At 49.7% G+C, this 26,110-nt stretch overlaps 1 protein-coding gene across 4 annotated transcripts in view; it reads right to left on the reverse strand.

The window, feature by feature from the left end:
- The window catches only part of GSN (gelsolin), a 53,615-nt gene that overhangs the window by 11,521 nt on the left and 15,984 nt on the right, over nt 1-26,110 (reverse strand). For 2 of the 4 annotated variants that reach the window (XM_017673098.3, XM_017673085.3), the window contains 7 exons: nt 13,696-13,900; nt 12,432-12,586; nt 7,088-7,249; nt 5,381-5,530; nt 4,173-4,262; nt 1,657-1,789; nt 119-207 (listed from right to left, as the gene is read on the reverse strand). In XM_017673098.3, coding sequence (XP_017528587.3) covers nt 119-207; nt 1,657-1,789; nt 4,173-4,262; nt 5,381-5,530; nt 7,088-7,249; nt 12,432-12,586; nt 13,696-13,891 — 975 coding nt within the window. In that variant the 5' untranslated portion in view covers nt 13,892-13,900. Of the gene's footprint in view, nt 1-118; nt 208-1,656; nt 1,790-4,172; nt 4,263-5,380; nt 5,531-7,087; nt 7,250-12,431; nt 12,587-13,695; nt 13,901-15,250; nt 15,290-15,372; nt 15,562-26,110 lie in introns of those variants that run through there. The other 2 variants (XM_017673079.3, XM_017673089.3) reach the window with 2 other exon arrangements.

A 26,110-nucleotide genomic window follows, 5' to 3' on the forward strand; every position in this document is an offset into this window, starting at 1 on the left:
CCAGCAGGGGGCCTCAAGGGGTCCTCAGTCCACACTGAGGGTGGGACACCCTCCCCACCCCAGCCCTTCGCCACCAGCTTGGACCCCTCCTCACTGTCCTACTGGCTCCAAACCCTACCTGGGTCTGCCTGGGGTAGTTCATCTTGGAGATGAAGTCAGAGGCCGTTTTGAGGGCAGCCTTCCTCTCCTCCGTGTTGGCCTGCTTGCCTGCGGGCAGACGGAGGGTGAGGGATGGGGGCCACGGCCATGCCCTCCTGTCAGCTGGTCCAGGAACAGAGGCCACCAAACCTCCCTCCCTACTCCTCTTAGACTGCGGACAGCCAAGGACAGAGCCCCCCAACTGACCACTCCTAAAGCCCCTGGGGGCCCACAGGGGGCTCCTGGCTGATGACAGCAACCACTGTGGTCCATTCACTGAGCAAGTACTTTGTGCTCAGAACTATACAGAGATCATTTCATTTCACCTACACAATGACACTATGTGATAAACATCATTATTATCTTGTCTCCATTTGTATAAAAGGAAACTAGGGTCATGGCCAAGGCTCCTCAGCAAGTAGGAGAGCAGAGATGCAGACTCTGAAGCCTACACACCCCACTCAGCCCCCTCTTCCCCCCAGGCCATCTGTCCTCAGTGGGGGGCTCCTCCTACTCCAGTCTGAAGCCTGCAGTGATGCTGCGAGGGTCCCTGTGCCAGGCCAGACCTCAGAGCCAGCCACCTTGTCGCCAAGGCCGAGGGGCCCAGATGGAAGTGATAGTAACAACCGCAAGCATTCTCCCCAGCTCTCTGCCATTCTCTGTGCCTCTGCTACCTCCCTCCCCCTTCAGGCCTCTTCTCTGGACTAATCTTAGGGCAAAGAGGATGCTGATGGGTCCTCTCAGAGCATCTCATGTCCTCTCAGAAACATCTGGGCTGATGTTTTCCAAGAGCCTCCCACACCTGCTTCCGTGGATCCTTAGCATAGTGTTACCCAAACAGAATCCAGATCACTTTCATGAAAGCCCCAATATACAAGTTAAAGGCTTTTAAAAGTCCTGAAGTAAACAGATCTGTTAACATTATTTGACCCAGTGTTTGCTCATAAACTTATGTGACCACAAAATTATTCTTTTATTCTTTACTTATTTTTTACATGATGCCAATTAACCTCACAGAGAAGTGATGTTAAAACACACTTGGGAAAAATTGGAAATGCCTAGCTCTAAGGGACTTTTAAAATATGTATTTATATATTTGTAAATGCATGGAATGACTCTGCAAACATAGAACACTGTTACCAAAGGCTACCTCTACGGAAGAAAACTGGTGGCTGGAAGGACAAGGCTGAAGGGGCACTTACCTTTCATATCTGTCCTTTTGCACCTTTAAAATTTTGTACGTGTACGTAGTGCTTATTCAAAAAAAAAAAAAACACTTGGGGAACACTGGTTTTTGCCCAAATAGGAAATCTGAGGCCCAGTGAGGGTAAGTAAAGTACCCAAGATCACACAGCAAGTCAACTGCAAAGCCAGGGCTTCAGCACAAGACTCCTGATTTGTTCCCAGGGTGCCTGGAACACACACTATACCCTTCCTCACAAGCTGAGTTCCTGCAAGGCTGTGAGAACTCTCACCCAAGGTCCTGGAAGCTGGTTAGAACCCTCCTTGCCCCCATACCTTTCCAGACAAAGATTTTTCCATTTCCACCGTGGTCCAGGATGAAGCAGTCCTCTGACCTCAAGGCCCCCTGGGCAAAGGGGTTCTCATCAGCCACGAGGGACACTGACATGGTGCCCGCACCATTGGAGACCTGAGGGACGAGGGACAGTGAGCCCAGAACGAGAGTGAGTTCCACCACCTTACCCTGGCCAGAGGTTGTCCCAGAGCCAACACACGGGTTGGTCCACAACCAGCCCCCACCCCAAACGACACTGCAGAACACCTGGACCTGTGCCCTCAAGCTCTGAGGCACATTCAGGTTTCTTTTTCCTTTTCTGCTTCGTCACAACCACATCTGTGACTACACACAAATGTCATGGAAACTGCATGCAGAGAGGGAAGGAGGGATAAAACACAGAATGTGGGGGGCAGTGGAGAAGAATTGTATGGCTGGCTGAGAAAATATTCAATATCATCAGTGAAAAGAAAGAAAGACAGAAAGAAGAAAAGAAAGGAAGGAAAGAAGGAAAGGAATAAAGGAAGGAAAGAAGAAGAAGAAAGAAATTAAAAGTTCTAAATGCATCAGACCCAGAATTGGAATATGGAATAAAAAATTGGGGAAATATGAATAAAGTCTATAGTTTTATTAACGGTATTGAACAAATGTTAATTTCTTAGTTTTGACAAATATACTTGGTTAAGATGTTAAGGAAAAGCTGGATGAGAATGTATGGGAACCCTCGATACTATCTTTGCAATTTTTCTGTAAACCTAAAAATTATTCCAAAATAAAAAGTTCATCAAATTTTTAAAAAGTGTGCCATACTAGTCAAAATTCAAAAGATTGACAATATCCAGCATTGACAAGACTCTGGGTAAATAAGCACTTTCAAACTCCCGGTGAGGGTAATTTGGGAGCCCTTCCTGAGTGCAGTTTAGTAGTATCAGAACTCTAACATGCTCCACACTTACTGAGTAATTACTATGCCAGGCCCTGTTCTAAGCCGCTTATATCATTTGCCTACTATAATAACTTATGTAATTATAGAACTCTTTTAATATAGTTCTCCGGCTATCCCCATTTTATTCCAGAGGAAACCAAGACACAGAGACATTAAGTAACCTGCACAGCTAGAGAGAACCAGACCGAGGATTCGAACCTAGGCAGTCATACTCCAATCACTGCCTCTTTATTCATCCTTTGACCCAGCAATCCATGTCTGGGAACTTGGTCTTATGCCACACTTAATACAAATGCACAAAAAGGGACTGTTTGCAATCAGAAAAGGTGGATACATCCTAATGTCCATCAGTTAGAGGTCTGCTGGAATTCTTACATTCATTAAACAGAATACTATGTACATATGATAAAAGGCCATGTAGATCTCTACTACCAAAAGATATTCCTGACCAACCATGTTGAATGGAAAAAATAAGGACACAGAAAAGCACAATAGTTTGGATCCAAATTATATCAAATAGAGATGGAAAGTACGTAATTAGACACAGAAAGATGTCATCTGGATGTCCTTTCATCAAATGGTAGCTGTGCAACTATGGTGACCTTTCAAAAGGGTGCAGGAGAGGCTGACTTTTTAAAAATTGAGCATTGTTATTTTTGTAATTAAAACATTTTCAAAATAGTACTGGTTATCTTAAAGGAGTGAAATTGCTTGACTTTTCCTTAGCTTAAATAGCCTCAATTCAGTTTTAAGAATCAGAAGAAATTATAAATAAAGTCATTAAGTGTGGGCTCAAATTATCATGACTCAACTGTTCTTCTCCATTAATCAGTGATGAGGAATGTGGTGTGTGCCTTAAAAGAACGCTGTGTCTTAACCAAGGCTGGTTCCCGCAACATAGTTATCTCCCCTATTGTGTTGTGCTGGGGAACGTTGCAGAGGGAGTTGTGTACTGAGATCACAATGAGCCAATGGCTGTATGCATGAGATCACCAACTGTCCTTGGATGTATTTGTGTGATTAATAAATACGAGAGGTGCCCTCTCAGCACCACTCTTGAGCTGGTATGCCCTGAGTCCCCTGGCTGGCCTACTCAGGTCTTCGATATCTCATCACGTCGCCTCCTTTATCTGCAAGTCGGAGACGGGGAGGAGGCCGATAATTAAGTTTAACCCCCACCCAAAAAAAACACACACACCCATTTCTGTACTTTTTTCCAAGTTATTTTCCTAAAAAACTTCCATCTGTTTTCTCAGTGGACTCCTAGAAATCCTGCAGTTGACCTTACTGCCCTTCTCCCCACTTTACAGACTAGGAATCTGAGACCCAGAAAGAGGCCATGTGCTTGCCCAAGACCCCAGGGATGAACATCACCCAGATGTGTCTGCAGCTGCCCCTTAAACTTGGTGCAAAGAGGCAATAGAAGGGTGTCTGTTGGACATGTATGGACGTGGAGCCTATGCCCAGGACCTGCTTTGCTCAAGGTCTCATGGCAGTGGGGCTCCGGAAGATCAGGTCTCCTGCCCCCCTGTCCTGACCCCACACCCAGGGGACAGAGCAGGTGAGGCTTACCTTGTAGAGCTTGGCCAGCTTGCGGTTGGCAGCATCCTCCTTGACCGTGTCCTCGGTACCTGAGGGCAGAGCCGGCTTGGGGCCCAGCACCTGCAGGAGACGGAGAGGTGGAAGCGGCGTGGCTGTGAGCTCCCAACCGAGCTCCTTCCCCAAGAAGGCAGAGGCCACACCCAGGCATCCACAGACCCTCCACTTAGGGCGGGACCCCCTCCAGAGACATCCTGCACTTCGTCACGTGCCCCCAGATCTGCCTGTCAGGTCCTTCCCTCGCTGTCGCCCTGTCCCCAGGAGCTCCACATGAACACCTCTGCCTCCGGGGCAGTCCTTCAGATATTTACTCTGCCATTCCCTCCTTGGCCTTCTAGGAATGATAAATATGACTATTGAACACCTTCCAGCTCATGCCTTTGACAGATCTCACTTAATCCTCGCATCCTGCTAGGAGGCAGAGATTATCAGTCTCATTTTACGGAAGAGGAAACTGAAGTCCAGATGAAGCAACTTTTCCACACAGCTATGAGGTGGGTACTTTAGAATTTGAACCCAGATCCCTATGACTTCAGAGCCTATTTCCACTCCTCCATTCTGGGTTACCTCCAGCCTCAACAGCCCCCGATACTGCCCCGTCTCAAGTCATGGTTGGTGTCCAGGGCCCTCCTCATAATAATCACCTTCTGTTCTCCTTTAAAACCAGAACTCAACGTCTGGAGAAGCAGGAGCCAAGTGCATGGAACGGAGCCCATGGCCTCCTTTTCACCAGTGAATTTTGCCTCTATTGATGTGTCCTCAAAGCACAATGGCTGTTAATGCCATCATGCAGTTGACTAAACGGGCTATAAACTACCAGGAATGGTCAGAAGAGAAAAGGCAGATTTGGGGCATTTGTCTCTTTCTGGTCTGGCTCCAGCATCAGGCTTGCCCTCAGAAGTGGCCATGACCCTCCTCCTCAGCTCCTTGGAGGACCCAGCCCTCCCAGCTGGCGGGTGTGGCTCACAACCCCAGCGTGCCCAGACCCTGGGATTCCAGCCCCACCTCCCAGGGGAGTCTGGGAGCTGCCAAGGAAGCTGCTCTTCCCCACTTCCTGAAGAGTCCCAGCTGGATGGAAAACAAATTCACCTCAAAATTGCCTAATGAATGGAGGAAGGAAATGAGCCTCCTGTCCCCATACTCAGCCCCACTGTGCAGCCCTGGGATGTGACCACAGGTACCTGGAGCATCGCCTCAGGCTCGGCACCCTCCTCAGTCACGGACACTTGGGCCCGGCCGCTCCGCTCATTGTCCCGGATGCCCTTGGACACCTGTGTAGCCTTCAGCCTCTCAAATCGGTTGCTGTTGGAGCCACACCATTGGTAGATGTTCTGTAAAACAGGGACCCCATGCAAGGCAGTGCCCCAAACTTCCTATAATCCCAGCCCAATGGCACTGGCCAAGGAGGAGCCTGTGGGGTATGTGTAAGCTCATCATGTTCTCTGCTTGCCCAGGTGAGGGCCAATGGATCATGCACATGCACACATTCAAGCACAACAGGTTTGATCCATGCGTGCACCAGGTTATGTGAGGACAGAACTTTGAATATGTGCTTTTTCAACTACACACAGAATGTGTGTAAAAACCTTGCCCTGCTTAGTGGGAGTGGAAATTGGTGCAACCACTTCAGAAAACCATTTGGTTGTAGCCACCAACACTCAGTATATCACTCTCCTATGATCCAGAAATCCCTCTTTAGGAATACACCCAAGAGAAGTGCCTTCATGTGTCCACCACAAGACCTGTGCAAGAATATTCAGAGTAGCACCACTTGGAATAGCTCCAAGCCAGAAACTACCCCAAGTGCCCATCAACTAATCTACTATACAAAAGCTAAATAAATTATGGCGTGTCCACCTAATCAAATCTTACAGAGCAAGGAGAATGAACAGTCTATATGTAAATTTAATTATATGGATGGATGTCAGAAAGAAAATGGTGAACAAAAGAAAGTCAGACATAAAAAAGAATGATTCCATAAACATAAAGTTCAGAAACAGCCAGAACCACTCCATGCTGTTGAGAATGTTCAGGATAACAGTTATCCCTGGGGATGAAAGGACTGGGAAGAGGACAGGAGGGGCTTTCTGGCAGCCGGTGATGTTCTGTTTCTTGATCCAGGTGTTGGTTACATGGGTGTGTGCACTTTGTGAAATCCATAAGCTGTACACTCAGGATTCACACACTCTTCTGCATACCTATTACACTTTAATAAAAAGCTTGCACTAAGTAAGTGTGTGGCTATATCCGAATAGACATTATACCACATGTATGTATGACATTGTGGTGGAATGTCTGGCCACGTCCGTTTGCAGGTATGAGTGTACATGGAGGAATGTGTGCAAAACATCACACAAGGTACGCTTAGGATAGTGCATCCCATGCACACGGCCACACACAAGTGGACATGTGCAACACATGTGACACACACATGTGGTCCTTGAACAACACACCAAGGTCCACATGTGTAGACACTCAGTATACACAAGTCCATGCCTAGTAGGCAAGAGCCTACAGTTTTTGCACACACCTGCTACATATTTATAAGTGAGTGACTGGATGTAAAAAGATGTGCATATGAACACAAGGTGCCAGGGAACGTGTACACCAAGCAAAGTCCAAGTACACTATGCATGAGTGTGACAGGCTTGAGTCTACATGTGTGGGCACCTATGTATTCTGGACACATCTGTACTTGAGTCTTTGCAGATGTATCTGACTCATGCATGGGACACATGTGGGTGCAGGGGCTACTATCCCTGTGGCTTGTCCTGCCTATATATCTGCCTGTCTTCACACGGGTGCATCCACCTCCCCAGAGCTAGGCCTGGCCTGGCCAGGCCAGGAGCATCTCAGTGACCCCTGGGAAAGGGCAGGGCAGGACTCACGTTGCCCAGGTCCAGGATGAAGCAGTCGCCGTTGTTGAAGCTCTCCCAGGACACAGGCACCTCAGTGGCACGGACTACACGGCGCCCTTTGACCTGGAATAGTCTCTGCACCACCACCTCATTGGGCACCACGTGCCGAAAGCCCGATGCCACACCTCCTTTCTGTTGGGTCAAGGAGACAGTGTCAATGCAGGGGAGTGGATCCAGGGAAGCAGATATGGTGGAAAGGGATAGGGGTGAGTTGAGGAAATTCTGGCCTGAGGGCCAGTGGCCTGCCAGCAGATTCTCTCTACCCAATGCACCTCGCTGCCACCCCTTTGAATTCATACTCCACTAACAAAGACCCCTGGGCCACTTACCTGGATCAAAAAGCTGCAAACATTCCTTTCTCAAAACTAGCATTTCCTATTTTATTAAAAGTAATAGTAATAATAATAATAATAATAATAATAATAATAATAACAATAATGGAGAACTGTGGGATTCACATATAAATCAAGTATAAAAATCAAACGAATAATCATATTTGACCTGATTGTTTATAGTTCGTGATGCGTGATCAAAACCGAAAGTTTCTGTGATGACTGCCCTTGCACTGTTCACCATGTAAGAACTTATTCACTATGTAAGAACTTGTTCACCATGTAAGAATTCGTTCACCATGTAAGAACTTGTTCGTTATGCTTCAGAAGATTGGAGACTGACGAGAATTAGGCTTGGGGTGGATTAATGATTATGCATTGAGTCCCCTATACAGAATTTTATTGTTGTTAACAACCATTTGATCAATAAATATGAGAGATGCCCTCTCAAAAAAATAAATAAATAAAAAACAAAAAACTAGCATTTCCTGAGGGATGTTCTAAGGAACTCTTTTCCCCTAAGATATTCTCTGCACATTCCTTACATGATCTGGTTCCATGATCAAATAATCACCAGGCGTCCTCCTTACCTGCCCCCTGACTGTTACACAACACACATCAGCACAGTAAAGGCTCGGAAAGTCCTCTGGTAAACAGTTCTCTGGCTGGCCTTTAGTTCTGCACAGCATTTCCTCACCTTATTGAATCAAGAACTGTTTTGCTCCACCATATCCTGCAGGATGTGGTCTGCAAAACCCACTTGAGAAGTGCTAATCCAAGGCTTTCCCATCCTTCAAGGCTCTCGAGGAAGATGAATCCAGCCCCCACCATTCCTCCTCCCTTCGCCTGCACAACTGCAGCAAGTCTCAACCAGCTGTGGCTTTTAGAAAGAGCTGTGGATAGGCGCACTGATCTCAGGTTTAAGTCCCAGCCCAGCCACTGTGCTGGGTGACTTTGGGTAAGTCTCCTCCCCTCTCTGAGTCTCAGGCTTCTCTTTTCTGAAATGGAGGCACAATCCCGTTCTGCCACCATCTGCTGTTGTCACCAAGTCCCAGGAAAGGGGTTTTCAGGAAGGCTTCCCTGCAGCAATCAAAACTACCCTTGCCTTGGCAGAAAGTTAAGCCAGGGGACAAAGGGAGCGAGTTTAAATTGGGCTCCTATTATGGCTATGCTAAGCGATACAGAAGTGTATGCAAACTGACCAGGCCTGTGGTGCTGGGCGTTTCACACGTCATCTGTGAGGGAAGTGCCATTTCTTATAGATGAGGAAAGTGGAGCCCAGAGATGAAAGGACTTGCTTAAGATCTCACAACTAGTAAATGATGGAGCTAGGATTCAAAGCCAGATGTGAATTAATCTATAAGGCCCATATTCTTCCTCTAATACTGTTCAGAGCAAAGTACTTCGAGTAGAAATGTTTCCTGCTGTGAGTAGAGTGCTCCCTAGTGTCCCTTCTTGGTATCAGCACAAGGCCTTTCAAGAGCATCCCCTTGGGCTCAGAAGGCCTCTGCCAAGGTGCTCACAGAGCCCTTCCTTCAGCCCTGCTTCAAGGGCCCTCCGGATGGAGAGCAGATGAGGAAGGGCACCTGGGGATGAAGATGCAATGCCCTGAGCTCGCCTGGTAATGACCACAGAGACCTGAAATGTAGTCCCCTCAAAGCCCCCCCGGTAGGGGCTCTCATTACCTCACCTCCCAGGCAGGGAAACTGAGGTGCACAGAGATTAAGCAGCACGCCCATGGCCCCAGCTAATGGGCTCCAGTGCTGTTTTACCACAACATTCGCCCCTCCCAGGATCTGGCCTCGTCCCAGTCTGCCAGCCCAGGAGCTCCTAAGTGTCTATGGGCAGCCCTGACACGGGACCTCAGTTGGAGATAACGAGAGAGTGGGTATGCAAGGCTTTTCCAAAAGGTGCTGGAAGGTCTCACCGACCATTTCCACGGATTCCTCAGAGACACAATGAGGAGATGGGGGAACAGAAAGACCCTTTTTTTAAAATACATCTCTAAAACATTTTACTTGTTCACGCATACCTTTTATTTGTTATTAAAAAATAGAGACTTCTTTTTAAAAGGAAAGGGGTTGTTTTATATCTTCAATCTCAGTTCTGATAAATTCTTTATATATGAACTCATAAAAGAATGTTTGATTTCTAATGATTATGGACATGCATTTCCTGACTAGTTAGCTCCTCTAATCTTACCAAGCTAGGAAATTAGACTTGGAAAGATTAGTTAATGAAAAAATAAAACCACATTCTTGGAAGACACTAGTGAACAAGCAGGAATTTTTTTAATTTTTACAATAATCTTTAGATTGTTGCTTTCAATAATCTAATCATTAGGTGGGCAGAGATTGGCATCAAATTATTCGAACAAAAGTCAATAGGATAAATTGTTTTAAAAGCCCCTTTCCAAGTTAAAGTGATGATAGATAGATAGATAGATAGACAGATAGATAGGTAGACAGATAGGTAGACAGATCGATTGATCATATATACAGGTAGTTCTATATGTTCATATATATGAAAGAAAAATTATCTGCCATTTTTGGGGTAGATATCCAGGAGTAGAATCATAGGGTACTTTCTAAAATCTGTATTTATATATGTTCGAAATTTTACAATAAACTTGTACTACCATTGTAGTCAGAAGAAATTTTAAAAAGCTATAAAAATTTTGCATTTAAAAAAAAAATGTTAAACTGTTTATAAAACAAAAAGTTATTGATTTGAACTGGTCCCCTCCACTCTCTAAACTCAGAGTTCCTTCCCTAAGAAATGGAAGGGAGGACCGGGGGGGTTCAGGTGATGCTGTGGGTTTCCCAATGTGTTCTTTGCCCAGTTCAGTTTGAGCAAAGGGTTTCAGATAACCCAGCCTCGAGGGGTCTCTAGGGTTCTGAGAATTGAGGAGGAAGTGGAGGAAGAGAGGTCAGTGGATTCTGGAACGGGCAGTGACTTTTAAGGATTTGAGGATTGCTGACCAAGATGGGGCAAGGCCCTATGACGGACGGTCCTTCCTAGTGGCTCCTGTCCCCTCCCTGCACCTTCTCACCCTGAGGACAGCACTGGCTCTGAGGAGCAGGCTTTCACAGGAACAAGTCTTGCATAACAAGCTCTGCTCCTTGGGGATCTATAATTGATGAGGGCACCAGGCCAAGAACCTTGGGCTAGGCCTGCCAAGTGCGGGGGCAGCTGGAGGACTTGCCGAAGGTAGAAAACAGGACTGGCCTTGGACCTCACATTTCCACCAGGAGCCAGACCCTTTCAGGATTAAGTCCCAAATCCGGTCCTGGGTGGGGTGCCCCACCTCTACCCCTGGAACATACTTCAGAGTATGGCCCAAGAACACCCTGGAAAAATCACTGGAGCTGGGGAAGGTTTACTAAACATGTAGATTCCTAGGCCCTTATCTGAGCTAAGACCAGATACCAGGGAGTCTTGAAATATCCACCCTGAACCAGTTCTGGGCTAGGCCCTGCACACCAGGGTTTGAATCCCGGCTCCATCATTTCCCCGCTGTGTAAGTGGCTTAACATGTTTTTTGAAAAGTTAAGTGGCTGCTGTCCATACAGCAGCAACAATAGGCAGGCACTCTTGTCAGGGCCTCAATAAATGTTTGCTGAATGAATGACAAACGGGGAGTGTGAGGCACACACCCAGACACCCGTGACAGGACCAAAGCCTTGCAGCATTTAGAGACGGTAGTCTGGGGACCTCAACCTCACTCACTCTCTGACTCCCGGTCAAGTGCTCTTCCACTTGCTGCTCCAGGAGCTGCGAAAGGCTTAGTCCTTCTCCAGCTCAGGAGCCTCACTCCCAACCTTCTCATCTCTCCTTCTTCAACGTACCAAGGCTGCTGAAGGGGCTGCGGGATCAAGGCAGAGCTCAGCAGGAAGAGCTGCGGCACGGGTAAACTAGCAGACGGGGACTGCTGGGCAGGCTCCAGGGACTCCAGCCCAACTCCACCCAGCCTGGCAAGGCCCTGTTCCCAGGACACACCCTGCCCTTTGCTATCGGAGCCTCACTGGCGCTTTCCCATCATCCAAAACCCTTTGCTTCACCTGGACAGACAGGGTCACCACCCTGTTGACACAGACTACCCTGAGGCCCAGAGAGGGACAATGACTTCTCTAAGCACATCAGCAACACAGACGGGGCTTGATCCCTCTCCAAGAGCCCTGCTCATAGGGAGCAGGCTGGTACAGTAGAAAGAATGCTGGCGGTCAGACCTGGGTTCCAGCCCCGACTCAGGGACTGATTTGCTGTGTGACCCTGAGCCAGTTGTTTAGCCTCCATGTGCCTCAATTTCCCCTCCCTCCCTTAAAATAAGAGATCTGGACTCAGACCCTAAGGCCCCTCTGGCTATCAGAGCTTGTGATCCCCTCCCTAGCCCAGCCAAAGAGAACTCCCTGAGCCCTTCTAAGCTGAAACGCCCTGTCGCACAGCCTCTCAGGGCTCCAGGCTGGGTTTTGCTCAGCCCCACCTGGCTGGCAGTTGGGGAGAAGAGCTCTGTGTTGGCTCAGACTCTTCATAGCTCAAGGTCAAGGGATTCTAATGAACATAAAGAGGAATGTGATCAAGGGTGCCCCTTCAATACCAGACATGGGGCCCCCTGTTGGCAGGGCCTAAGAACTAAGAGGTGCAGGAACAGAACTAGACCCAAGCCCCAGGCAAGCGAAGGTCTAGGTTTCCACCAACGGACCACCTCTCACTGTTGGGGCTAGGAAGACAATCCTGTGAAGTGGTGGAGAATTTTCTTCTCTCCATTTTAAAAGACCAGAGGCTCAGAGAGGGATCATGATTTGTACAAAGTCACACAGTCAGGAAGGGTCCAGGATTCAAACCCAGGACTAGCCAACTCCAAAGCCTGAGCTCTGACCTGTCTGCCCACACCACCCCCAAGGCTGAAAGACAGGGGGACCTGAGTGAGCCCTGCCAGTGGTGCATCTGCCCCTGCTGCCCTGGACCTACCTTGTACTTACCTTGTACTTGAGGCCAGACTTGAAGTAGCCCAGGAAGGTAGCTGACTCAAAGCCCTGGACTTCACGGTGCTGCACAGCCCGACCATTCAGGTAGTCATCCAGCTGCACAGTAAAGATGGCAGCTGCCCCGCTCTCGTCCTGGCTGCATTCATTGCCTAGGGGATGTCAGAGCAACATGAACCTGGCTTCCAGAAAGTGGTCCTAGCCTCCCATGGAGGAGACTGGAGGCCCCAGCCCTGCCCTGCCCTGGCTGTGGAACCTGGGCAAGCGCCTGCCTCCTATGAGCCTCAGTTAATCCTTCTATATAATGGGGAAGGTAGGAGGCTGGGTTCCATGGCTTCCAAGAGTCCTCCAGCTGTGACACATTGCCCCACACTCACTCTTTGCCCTCCATGAGCATGAACTCAATTCAAAAATTAGGCAACTGATTAAAATAAGCCAGGCAGAGAAAGACAAGTACCAAGTGATTTCACTTATCCGTGGAGTATAAGAACAAAGCAAAACTGAAGGAACACAACAGCAGCAGACTCACAGAACCCAAGAATGGACTAGTGGTTACCAGAGGGAAGGGAGGTATAAGGGGATTAAGGGGTATTATGGTTAGCACACACATAATATAGGAGGGGGGGCACAGGGAAGGCAGTATAGCACAGAGAAAATAAGTAGTGACTCTACAGCATCTTACTACGCTGATGGACAGCGACTGCAATGAATGTGGGGGGACTTATAATATGGGTGAATGTAATAACCACCATGTTGCTCATGTGAAGTCTGAGCATAAGACTGTATATCAATGATACCTTAGTAAACTAAAATAAAATGAAATAAAAAAATTAGGCAACTGAGGCACAGTGAGAGGGCAGAACTTACAGAGTCACACAGTGAGCTGTGGAGGGACTCCAGGCCCCTGTTTCTGAAGGGCAAACTGGGGTGTGGTGGGAGCTGAGCCAGGGAAGCTGTGCAGCAGGTCCAGAGTCCCCAAGTCACCCCAGTTCCGAGTGTCACAGTAACTTGTTCAATTCTCACAACACTCCTATGAGGTAGTGTGGCACTATCACCTTGTTCCTTTTACAGAGACACTGAGTGACTTGCCAGAGGGCAGAGCTGGGGCCAAACTCAGGCAAGCTGGCTCTAGAGTAGGAGGACACGTAACCAACAGCCACGAGCCTGGCTCACACTTGATGCTCAACAGTCCCTTAATTCCCATGGATGCTTCCCGGCCTGTGCTTTACAGGGGAGGGGCTGAGGCAGGGGCTGGCCTCACCCAGCCAGTAGTGGAGGTCATACTGCAGGTTGCCATTCCTCAGCTGCACCGTCTTCAGGATGACATAGGCGTCGCCTGTGAAGAAGTCTCCATAAAGGTTGGGGGGCACAGGCACCAGGTCGAACTTCTCCACACGCCAGATCTGCAGGCCGGGCTCCTTCCCCGCCTTCAGGAACTCGGGGTGCTCCACCACCATGCTGCTGGGCTGGAAGAGACAGGGTGGGGCCTGAGCGGGGGCAGGAGCCTTGGTGGGGAGACACCCCGGGGCATGAGGGAGGGTGGTTTCCAGCCCCAAGAGCATCTCACTTGAGTCTCTGACTCTCCCCACCCCCTTCGGAGCCCCCTGACTTGGTGAGTGAGGAAACAGGGCCGAGTTTAGGCACCAAACCCTGTCCTGAGCTGCTGAGTCTGTCTCCCACTCAGCTCCCCGGTGATGGAGGGACTGAGGCTCTACCTCATTTTCCCTTCCCTCCTTCGCACCAATTGGATGGGGCAGCTGAAGCACAGACAGGGGAAGGGATTCTGCCAAGGACCCACAGCTAGGAAATGGCACAGCACTAATTGCTCTAGGCTCCCAGAGCACAAGCTCTGGGTCCATGGGGAGACCTCCTCAGGTGGTAAACCTGTGGGTCCCGAGGGGCTCAGTGTGTTCCCTTCTAGCATCCTCAATGGCTCTGAGATATAGAAGGGTCCTCGGAGAGTTCATTATCCAACCCCATTCTGCAGATAGGGAAACTGAGGCCCAAAAAGGAAAGGGGACTGTCCCAAAGTCACAAAGCCTGTCTGCTTTTGCTCTTTGGAAGATTTCCCATGCCCCAAACATGTCCCCATCACACCCCCAAGAAGAGCCTAAATAATTGAGCCCAAGTGGCCTCCTGCGCTGTTTGCCTCCTCCCTCCTGCCCCCCAAGTCCCACCCCCAAATTCCATTTCTTGGAAAAGGCAGAAGGATGCAGCCAGGGTCTGCAGGAGCCTGTTGGAAAGGAGGAGGTCAAGGATGGGGGAAAAGAACCGGACATGCAGCAGGGGAGAGACAGAGCAGAGCAAGGTTAGCCTGGAGCTGGAGGGCATAAATCAGCAGGGGCACAGTTCACCGCTGGCCGGAGGGCAGGAAGAAGTCAAAACCAGACAGGAGAACTCAGGCAGAGGGGAGGAAAGACACAGAAGGAAAAGAGGGGGGAAGGAGGAGAAGCCAGACAGGTCAGAGGAGACATCAGACAGGGGAGAATAAATAATAGTAATGACAATAAGCAGGCAAAGAAAAGATAATACAAGAAAGAGGGGGGAAATATTGGACAGGGAGGAAAACCAAATGAGAAAAAGAAATCTAAAATGGATGAAATCCGAAAAGGGAAAGAGAAATCAGGCAGAGAGAAGGAAAAATTAGACAGGGAATTGGAGAAATCAGCCTCAGAGATGGGTAAGAAATAAGAAGGCGGCGTGGAGGGAAAAAGAAATCCGGCCAAGGTGAGGTGAGCCGAGGGAGGGAAACAGCCAGGCCCCCGAGGCTTCCACCCCCATCCACGGGAGCCCCGGAAGCAGCAAGAGATACTTACAAAGCAACAAAACAGTTTTTCCATTCTAGACCTGAATTACTCCCCTTTTCCTAGCGCTGTATCTGCAAGAACTTACAATAGAGAGTTACTCCGGGAGCCCCCGGGCCCCCCGGGGCACTCACCCGCGCCTCGGGCACCCGCCCCTGGGGCGCCCGCGCCTGGGCGGCCCCCCGCGACCTGGTGGCAGCGTGGGCCGGTGGCGACACCGCGCACAGCGCCAGGACCAGCGCGTCCAGCAACGCGAGCGCGGGGCGACGCGGAGCCATAGCAGCGACAGCGGCGGAAGACCCAGCCGGCAGCCGCGGGCTCCGCGTCTCCGACCTTAAGTAGCCGTCGGTCCAAGCCGGGGACCGCCCCGCAGGGAGGGCTCAGGGCAGGGCTGGGGGCTGGGTCCCCGCGGGCCCGGAAGGGGCGGGGATCTGGCCTGGATTTGGGAAGCATCGGGGATCCCACAGGGACCGACCCGACTGGGCTTGGCTGCCCCCTTCACTCCAGCTCCGGGGCGGAGACCAGGCACAGCGCCTGGTCCACAGCCGGCGCTAACTCGGTGCACGCTAACTGGGCGCACGCACGACAGGAGGGGAGCGCAGCGCAGCCCGCCGTATGACCCCTGCAAACTCCCTCCGCCGTATGACCCCTGCAAACTCCCTCCGCTCTCCGCACTAACTTCTTCAGCAAAAAATAACATGAACTGACAGTTGTTGAAGGCTTTCCACACCTGGGAAGGCTGACACATCATAACCGCCTTTACAGTGTGGGTGCTATGGACAGCCCCATTTTACAGAGTGCAAAACGGCCAAGTAGCTTGCACACAAGGAGCCACGGAGCAGCCAAGCTCCGAACTCGGGCAGTCTGGGTGGACCGGCCCACCTGAGGGCAGTAGAGGGGGGCTTGCCTTCCCTGGACCCTGAGCAAGCAAGACTCTGAGCCGCAGACCCCTGAACTGCGACTGCAGCTCCTACTTTACTCAAGAGTGCCCTTTATTCTCCTTTTTTAAAAGTTTTATCTTTAAAAAGCTTATTTTTTATCAAAATGTAAAGCCACATATCTGTGGCTTCTCTCCAGGGGCAACCACTTCTCTCCACCTCCTTTAGCTGATGCTGTCAGAGCTTACCTTCATGTCTTAAATAACAAGCCCGTGTTGCTTCTCACAGTTAGTGGTGGTGGTTTTTGCCGGGGGTGGGGGGCAGCTTTTTGTTTTGTTTTTCAGTTTTAGGCCCTACCTGTTGGCTTCCCTTGGGGATGACAAGGATTTAAGTCTCTTCCTCCTACTCCCAGGCTCCCTTCCCAACCCTCCACTCTCCCACTAGAGGCACAGTCATTGGGAGAAGTGCTCATAAGATTGACCGATGCCAGCTTCCCACCTCTACCACCCTTTCTTCTCCCTGCCACCCGCCCACGCCCACTCTGCTGGACCCAACTTCTCTTCCCAGGTTCTCTGCATCCCAGATCTCCCCACTCCCAGCAGCCTGGTGCAATGATAGGAAAGAGAATTGGGAAGTTAAGAGACCTGGGTTTAATTCCTGCTTCCACTCTGGGTAAGTTATTTTCTTTTTCTGTGCCTCTGTCTTCTCATCTACTAAATGGATACAGTAGTTGCTGAGGATTAAATCAGCTTCAGTGAAAATGGCCTCACCTGCAACTAGGTAAATGGGAGTTCCTGTCCCCCCGCTCCCCAAAAGCTCCAGTCACCATCCCAGCTCCTCCTGGAGCTCAGCTTCTATCTAATCACGCTGCACTTTGCCCTCCACCACACACAACTTCAGTCCGCTTAAAAGGGGAATGTGGGTCAGGTAAAGGGCTAAGGGAACACACAGAAAGGAAATAATTCAGACTGCAAGGATTGTCAGAAGGCCTCATAGAGTAAAGGACTTGTGACCTGGGCCTTGAAGGAGACGAAAGACGCAGACTGAGAAGAAACAGGATGCCGAGGGAGGGAACAGCACGGGCACAGGGCAAGCTAACCCAGGCCACATCCAGGGAATAAATAGGGTCTAGTCTGAAACACAGGGAGCAAGAGATAACACTAAAGAGTCCCAGGGGCCGGTGGGATACTCTGAAGAGCCTGACCTTTATGCCAGTGTCTGTGGGGAGACAGAGAGATGCCAGGTCCTCGGGGCTGTGTGTGTACAGCTGTATGCATTCTCTGGGCCTGCGGAGCCTGCAGTGGGCCAGGACTGGCCTAAATTCACAGAGCTCTTCCCTCTCCCTGGGCCTTCGGAGGATTATAAAAACCCCACAGTTCTCACATGTTCCTCACAGAAGTATAAACCGGTTTCACCTCTCTGGATAGCAATTTTATTATCCAAATTCCAAACACACAATGCAATAAGAGTTCCACTTCCTTCAGTATTACTTACAGAGGAACACAAAAATATATGTGCCAGGACGTTCACTGAAGCATTGTTTGAAGAAAACTGGAAAGGACCCAAATGTCCTGGCTAAATAAATTACGGAGCCTCCATACACTGGACCTCTCTGCAGCTGTGAGAAAAGAATGAGCTAGATCTGATTGCACCTGACATACAGAAGGCATTCAGTAAGCACAGCGAGGTCTCCAAATGCAAAAAGCAAATTGTACAACAACTATAGTAGGGCTCCTTTCCTCTTTCTGTAACTGTATCTGTTTCTGCACACATCCTTAAAAAGTCAGAGGGGCAATACCAAACTACTGAGGTGGTTTGCTAGAAAGAGATGAAGGGGGACAATTTCACTCTCAAACATTGCCCTGGCTGCCCGAAGGCTAGAGTAAACACCCAGATCACTGCCACCAGCAGTACAGAACATTTTAGTGTGATGAAAACATTCTAACAGTGGATTATGGGGATGATTACACAGCTGAAAAAGCTACTAAAAATCATAGTTTGGTACACTTATAATGGTGAATTGTTATGGTATGTAAATTATACCTCAATGTACTTGCATGATAAAAAAAACACGTGCTAAATAATCCAATTAAAAAATGGGCAGAGGAGCTGAATAGACAGTTCTCTAAAGAAGAAATCCAGATGGCCAACAGGCACATGAAAAGATGCTCCACATCGCTAATCATCAGAGAAATGCAAATTAAAACCACAATGAGATATCACCTCACACCAGTAAGGATCGCCATCATTGAAAAGACAAACAACAACAAATGTTGGCGAGGTTGTGGAGAAAGGGGAACCCTCCTACACTGCTGGTGGAAATGTAAACTAGTTCAACCATTGTGGAAAGCAGTATGGAGGTTCCTCAGAGTGCTCAAAATAGAAATACCATTTGACCCATCCACTCCTAGGAATTTACCCTAAGAATGCAGCACTCCAGTTTGAAAAAGACAGATGCACACCTATGTTTATCGCTGCACTGTTTACAATAGCCAAGATATGGAAGCAATCTAAATGTCCATCAGTAGATGAATGGATAAAGAAGATGTGGTACATATACACAATGGAATATTACGCAGCCATAAAAGAAAAAAAACAGATCCTACCATTCACAACAACATGGATGGAGCTAGAGGGTATTATGCTCAGTGAAATAAGACAAGCGGAGAAGGACAAGTATTAAATGATTTCACTCATATGTGGAGTATAAGAACAAAGGAAAACTGAAGGAACAAAACAGCAGCAGAATCACAGAACCCAAGAATGGACTAATAGTTACCAAAGGGAAAGGGACTGGGGACAATGGGTGGGAAGGGAGGGATAAGGGTGGGGAAAAAGAAAGGGGGCATTATGATTAGCATGTATAGTGCGTGGGGGACACGGGGAGGGCTGCGCAACACAGAGAAGACAAGTAGTGATTTTACAGCATCTTACTACGCAGATGGACAGTGACTATGAAGGGGTATGTGGGGGGGGGGACTTGATGAAGGGGGAACCTAGTAAACGTAATGTTCTTTCTGTAATTGTAGATTAATGATACCAAAATAAAAATAAAACTAAACATGTGCTATAGGGTTTGAAACTATTTACAAGTATTTATCCAATGTACTTAGGTTATTTTTTTAAATAAACCATTGATCTAAAAATAATATTTGAATAATAATAATAATAATACCACTTCAAGTGATGTCTGTTCATTAGACAATTTGGAAAATCTAAACAAGTGGGAAGAAGAGATTTCCTTGGCATCTCAGCCCCCAGAGTGAACCTGAGCTGGCAGCTGGCCCAGCCAAGCAGTCCCCTTGTGGAACTATGTCCCAACCTGTCCAGTTGTTGATTAACAGAGGGCTGCTGTGGCTTGGCCTTGTCCCCAAGGGTCACTGACCACCAGCTCAGGGTCACTGGTCCCCAGGTTAAGATCGCAAATGCCCTGCAGCTTTGCCCCCCACACAGCTCTGCAGCCTGGTCCTCGGCACTGGAGACCTGCTCAGCAGATCCTGGGTCCTGCCCTCGGGGAGCCTATAGCTGGAAACTCTCACTACAGGGCAGTGATGTGTAGGGACTGTGAGAGGGACAACACAGTCTTCCTCTGCTCCCTGCCTGGAAGAGGAGGGTTCAAGAGAGCAAGGGGGATTTGGGTGCAAAGAAAGACCCCCAGGTAGAAAGGTAGATGCCTCAGCGCTAGGCCTGCCTCTGTCATTAACATCCTGGGTGACTCTGGACAAGTCACTGTCCCTGTCTGGGCCTCAGTCTCCATATGCAAAAGACAGGGTAAACACCAAAGCTCTGACTCTGAGCTCATTTCCAGCCCCAGCATTCCCATTGCTGCACAACCATATCTAGAACCTCTGAGTTCATGTCTCTGAGCCTCAGCGTTCCCATATGTAAAATAGGGGTGGTGGACCAGGTCCGCTCTACAGGTCCTTCCGAACCAGATAGTCCAGGGCCTTGCTGGGCAGAAGAAGGCACCATGGTCACTGACGGCAGCACGTCCCTCCCTCCGGGTCCAGACATACATCTCTGGGAGAAGAGAGGCAGGAAAGGAGGTATGGGGGTTCAATACTGAGTCTTCTCACAGCGAGGAGAAACAGGCATTAAAGTTCCTATTTTACAGAGGGAGAAACTGAGACTCGGGGTCACTCAGCTGGGAAGAGGCATCACTGAGATTCCAACATAGGCCTGGCTGTCTCCCACCCCCAAGCTGTGTCTGGGGGGATCAAGCAGGGCCTCCTACACCATCTAACCCGGGCAGGGAGCCATACGGCCTTTCCAGGGAAAGGGCTGCAGTTGCTACATCAGTCAAGCCCACACCATGCCTGGCAGCCAGGAGTCTCTGGGGCAGTATGCCCACCACACATGCCAAGCTGGGGCAGGCTACCCCAGGAAAGCCCGCTAGCATTCCACACGCCTGAGTGCCAGGACAAAGGCATGTCCCGGGAAGATCCCCAGGCTGTGGCCACTGAGTAGAGAATGGACCAAGGCACCTATGCTCTGTCCCCAGCCCTCGGGTCAGGCGCGATTGGTTCCTCTGACAGGATGCATCCCGGCTCTGCCGCCACTTGCTATGTGAGCATATCCTTATCCTTGACCTTCTCTGGACTTCAGAGACACCACTGAACTCAGATCTTGGGTGTTCCTGGCTCCTGCCCAGCACCACACACACAGTAGGCAGCTTTTCAGTGTCAGTCACAGGAAGGAACTGTACAGCTCACATCCGTCCCCCATAGTTGGACCCAGGACCCCCACAGCCAACTCCAGCCCTGCTCCCTCTGTGATGTTAGGCTCTGGGCCTCCCAAGGCAGCTACCGGAGACGGGAGGTGGTGGCCTCAGCCTCCACCACTGGGTCACAATGTACAGAAGGTGCTGGCCGGGCCTGGAAGACACCACCCTGTTCTTTTCTCTTCATGCCAAACACTGTTGTTCTTGATTTCCCAGGCAGCCAGCCACTCATGGGAAGCCCTCTCTTGGAGCTTGTTTGCCTTCTGGCTCACTGCTGTTCTCTGGCTCCTCCTGGGAACACCCCCCACCTCTCTGGCCTGGGAGCTTGATATTTGGGACAATGGTCAGTAAACAGAGACGCCAGTTGTGAAAACGCAGGGAAACAGGACAGGGCCTTAGTGAGGTCTGAGGAGCCCTGTGGACTTGAAAGAACATATGTTTTAGAATCTGGGAGACTCAGCTCCTGTGATCAGGGCTTCAGTTTCTTTAGCTATAAAATGGGGAAGATGATACCTTTTCCTGAACTGTCTGGTTTCTTCGCACATGGACCTTTGTTGAGCATGTGAATACCATGTGACAGCAGTGTGGTAAAGGGAAAGGTTACAGATTTCATAGGGATATTCTTAAGTTGAGCACTGGGCTGTGTGACCGGGAGCAAGTTACTTTCCCTCACTGAGCTCAGATCAGTCTTCTATAGATAGGGATGGTGATGCCCAATTGCTCTGGTTGGGAGCTCTGGAGAGAGACTGTTGGAGTGCATTGCAGCATAAGACTTAGAGCAGTAACGTTCATTAGTCCATCCTCTCTTTGCAGACAATAACACCAAGAACAAAAGTATGACTTGGAGAAATTGCATAGCAGGAACCTGGCAGAGCAAACCTAGAACCCAGGTCTCAGCTCCAGGGCCAGAGCTGAGGTCTGAGCCCATGACATGACAGGACTCCCTGTAAGAGCCAGCTGGACTGCTGCCTTGGCCCAGTCTATCCTGGGTGTGGACAGCTGTTGGGGAGGTGGCCAGTGAGACCTGGCTGAAGCTACTTCCAAGAGGCCAACTATCCCAGAGACCAGAGCCACTGGCCGTTTCCCAGATTCTGGAGGCAACCCAACCTCCAGATGAAAGCCAGGGCAGGCCATTCAGAGGGGACCTGGCCCTGCTCCTTCCTGACTCCATGACCTGAAAGCAGCCAGATCTGGCCACGGGAGTGAGCCCTGCATCCTTTCTGCCAGGGTCCACTTCACAGTCTGTCTCTTTTTTCCTGGGAGGCTTGAAAGGCCAGCAGCTGGGGCTGCAAACAGCTGCAAACAACTGTTTCCTAGCACCCTCAGCACCCTGCAGCCCACTGATGGAGGAGGCCAGACATAAACACAAATCAGCAGCAGGGCAAAGAGGCCCAACTGTGGCCATGGGAGCAGCAGAGGACAGGGACACAGTCTTTATCAACAAACCTCCTAGAGAAGTGGAGCCTATGGTGCCCCAACCAGAGCCAGAGTGAGCAGAAGCCATGGCAGGCAGCTCCCTGCCCCACAGAGGAAGGGCTCTCCAAGAGGGAGAAAAACACTGTGAATGATTATAGGAAGGGTCCCACCAGGAGAATCTGGGCTGAAATCCCTGCCCTGCCATTTCCTAGCTGGGTGGCTCTGAGGATGTTGCTTCTACTGTCTGAGAGTCAGTTTCCTCCTCTGTAAAATGGGATTATAATACCTTCGTCCTAGGGTTGCTGTGGGAATTTAATAATGTAAAAATAATTTGGGGCTCAACACAGTGCTTGGCACAGACTAGCACCTATACAGGAAGCTGGGATTGTTGTTCACCAGAGGCTTGGGAAAGTTTCTGTCTCTCTGAGACTCAAGTCCCTTATATATAAAATGGGGGGAAATGCCTTCCTCAAAGGTGAGTGGAGAGGATTGGATTACACCATGAACAGAGAATGCATGCATGGCATAAAAGAGATGTTCAAAAATGCTGCTTCCCTAGAGCTCCTCTTTTCTTATTTCCTGGTCCTGTATCATGAAACCAAACCATGCTTTGGGCATCTGTGCTCACCCTGCCCCTGCTGGTCTGGTTGCTTCCTAGTGTGAATGCTTTTATGCCAACAAACGTTTTTTAGTTTTGCCACAGTTGATCAAAGTTCAAGCCTTAGAGTAGAAGTCTGTTGCCCTGACTGACTCCAATAGGATTTATCAACAACAACAACAAAAAAAAATGCTGCTTCCCTTCCCCCTCTTCCAGAGAGAAATGAGCTGCGCAGTGGTGAGCCAGCCAAGAGGACTCGGGGACAATCCCTACAGTGGGCAGCGGGGAGTGGGAGGGCAGTGAGGATGGGCAAGTGGCTCCCCTGCAATACTTTGATCTCCTCCTCTATAAAATGGGGTGATGACTCCTATCCTGAGGGGTATCTGGGACAATTAAAAGCACCCCTGGCACCATGCTCAGCATATAGCAGGTGCTCAATAACCATAACATCCAAAGACGAACTCCCAGAGTGTATTCAGGCTCTGCACACGTACAACTCACTGGCCTCTGTGCCTCTGTACTCACGCTTGACCTCTACATCTGTGTCCTTTCATCCAAAACGGGCAGGCTAGAGGGTCCCAGTCAAGGGCTAGAGACCAGAATGACTGCTGGTGCCAAGAATGGGGGTGGGGGCACCTCAGGACAGGGCCTCGAGCCAGCACCTAAAGAGCCCGCCTGTCGTCCTACCCACTCCATGAGTCTCTCCTTATGATGCCCTGCCCTCTCCTCTGGTCTGTCCCCCACAAAATCCCACTATTCGATCCCAGTCTTAGCACTGAATTCCTGGGGACCCTGGGCAAGTGATGCAATCTCTCTGAGCCTGTGTCGTTGGGTATAGAATGGCCAGCCTAGCTCACAGGCTTCCCAGAACTTGATGCTAGGAAAAATCAGTTATGGAAAAACTACATATGCTAGAGCATGATTAGAGAATCTTTGTAATTTATCTTAAACTCTTATCTACAACAGAACTTCAAAGATATTCAAAGATAGTTTTTACTGTTACTAATCCTTTTAATTTTAATGGTTGTTTTTTTAAGTACTTTCCCTTCTTAAATATAAACAGAGGTATAGTACTGGAACATTTTTGTTCCTTAAGCATAATCATAACCAGCTATTAGAAGTAAATGAAATCTAGCACACAAAACACAGTGTCTGGCACAAAGTAGGGTTCTGGGGTGGGTGCTGTCTTCTCTCCCCAGGAGTGCTCCTGGCCTCACCCCCAGCCAGGCACCTGCCCCAACATCTGCATCATTCTCCAGGTGCCTGTCCCTCCGGCAGCTTCCACAACCCTCTGGGACACTCTTAGAGGCAGAGCCTAACCAGTGTCATCCCACCAGCCAGTACATAAAGGCTGAGGCCAGAGCTGAGATACTCAGCCCCACATACTCCCTACTTTACATTCACTTCCCACTCCCCCCTCCCAGCAACTGTCCTGGCCCAGGGTCCCCTTCTTTCCTCTGGAACCACTGCACTAGCTTTCTCCTTGCCTTTAACTCTCCCATTATCCAGAGATGGCATCATTCCCCACTCAAGACCTTTCCCCAGCCCCCAGCACACACTGGGTCAGGTTCCCCAGGCTTGGTATTTAAGGCCTTTCCAGGAGAGCTGGGGTCTAACTTGCCCCTGCCTCTGACCTGGGCAAGCTCTTTGCCTCTCTAAGCCTCAATCTCCTCATGGGGCTGGTGTGCAGATGAGACACAATATGACAGTGAGCGCCAGATACTGGCAGGGTCAGGGAATGCCAGCCTGGAGCCACTGCCTCCCCCCACACCTCCATCCCCTCGGCCAGCAGCTGGTACCGATCCACTCCTCAACCCAGCAGGGCAGGCTCTCTCCCCTGAGCCCCTGAGCCTCGGAATGCAGACATGTTTGCAGCCAGCCGCGGCAGCCAGGGAGGAGGCAGGAGGGAGGGCTCAGCTCAGAGGAAAATTACCGGCTCCGGCCCAGCCAACACTGGAGTTCACAGCTGCCTCTGAGACAGGGGATCTGGGAGCCTGACAGGCTCTTCCCGAGCCATGGACTTGGCCCCAAGCCCTGACCCAGGTGTGAGCTGGTGGGGTAGTGGGTGGTCCCCTGGGTCCCACTCTTCTGGGACACTCCCACTCTTTGGCATCCGAAGAGACAGGAAGGAGGAGGCAAAAAACAGACCGGCCTTTGTGAGAGGAGAAAACTGGCTCCTGCTGCTGCGAGCTGGGTCCCCGGCCACTGACATGCACCAGGCTCCTTGTGGCCCAGGAGGCTGCTCCACTGCTGTGCCTCAAGCCCTGTAACTTGGGTACCTTGTCTCAGTGTCACACATGCTGCGCTCTCTGTGTACCAGGCCCTGTGTTCCTCATACCTTGTCCCACGTGTGTCACCTGATGCGTGTTCCTGTACTGCAGCCCACGTCACATACATTTGGATCATGCCCCGTGTCATATGCCATGCCTGGACACTCTGTGCCACATAGCATCTTTCGAATCCCATGTCCACTGTACCAGATCTTGTTCTTTGCAAGCGCGTGCCATAAACCTTGTCCTGGGTCCATTAATGGTGTCCCTTGCTCCATGAGTCCCATCTGGAGGGTAATGGTTAGGACAGCCTCTGGGACAGACTCTCCGCCTACCCATGTTGTTACCTATGTGACCTGGGAAAAGTTCTCTTTCTTCTCAATGTCACCATTTTTTGGCTACAAAATAGAAATGATTTTAACACTCACCTAATAAGAGTTGTTGAGGGGATTAAAGAGATAATGCACTTAAGGAGCTCAGTCCAGTGCCTGGTGCAGAGTCCGTAAAATGTCTGCTAGTATCGTTACAACTTGTGCCCAGGTTTCTGTACTACATCCTGTGTACTGCACACCAGGCTCCCACATCTGTGGCTCCTACTATGCATCAGACACTCTATCACCTACTATGCATCAGACACTCTATCACATTAGTGCAATTCAAACAACAAGTTTCAGGTAGGATATAATTATCCCCTTTTCTACAGAAGAGAAATCCAAGGCTCAGAGAGGGGCAATAATCTGCAAGAGGCCACACAGCCAGAAGGGATGAAGCTGGGAGGTATGCACAGGTCTGGGCATTCAAAGAGACAGAAAGTAGATTAGTGGTGGGTGAGGGGTGGGTGAGGAGATCGCCGGCAGGCTGGGGCAAGCATCTTTTAGGGGTGATTAGGGATGAGGAAAATGTTCTCAAACTTGATTGCAGTGATGGTGACATAACTGTAAATTTACTAAAAATCACTGAATTAATTAAAACAGATGATTATATGTATGT

The sequence above is a fragment of the Manis javanica genome, chromosome 2, assembly GCF_040802235.1.
Source record: "Manis javanica isolate MJ-LG chromosome 2, MJ_LKY, whole genome shotgun sequence".
Classification (NCBI taxonomy): Eukaryota; Metazoa; Chordata; class Mammalia; order Pholidota; family Manidae; genus Manis; species Manis javanica.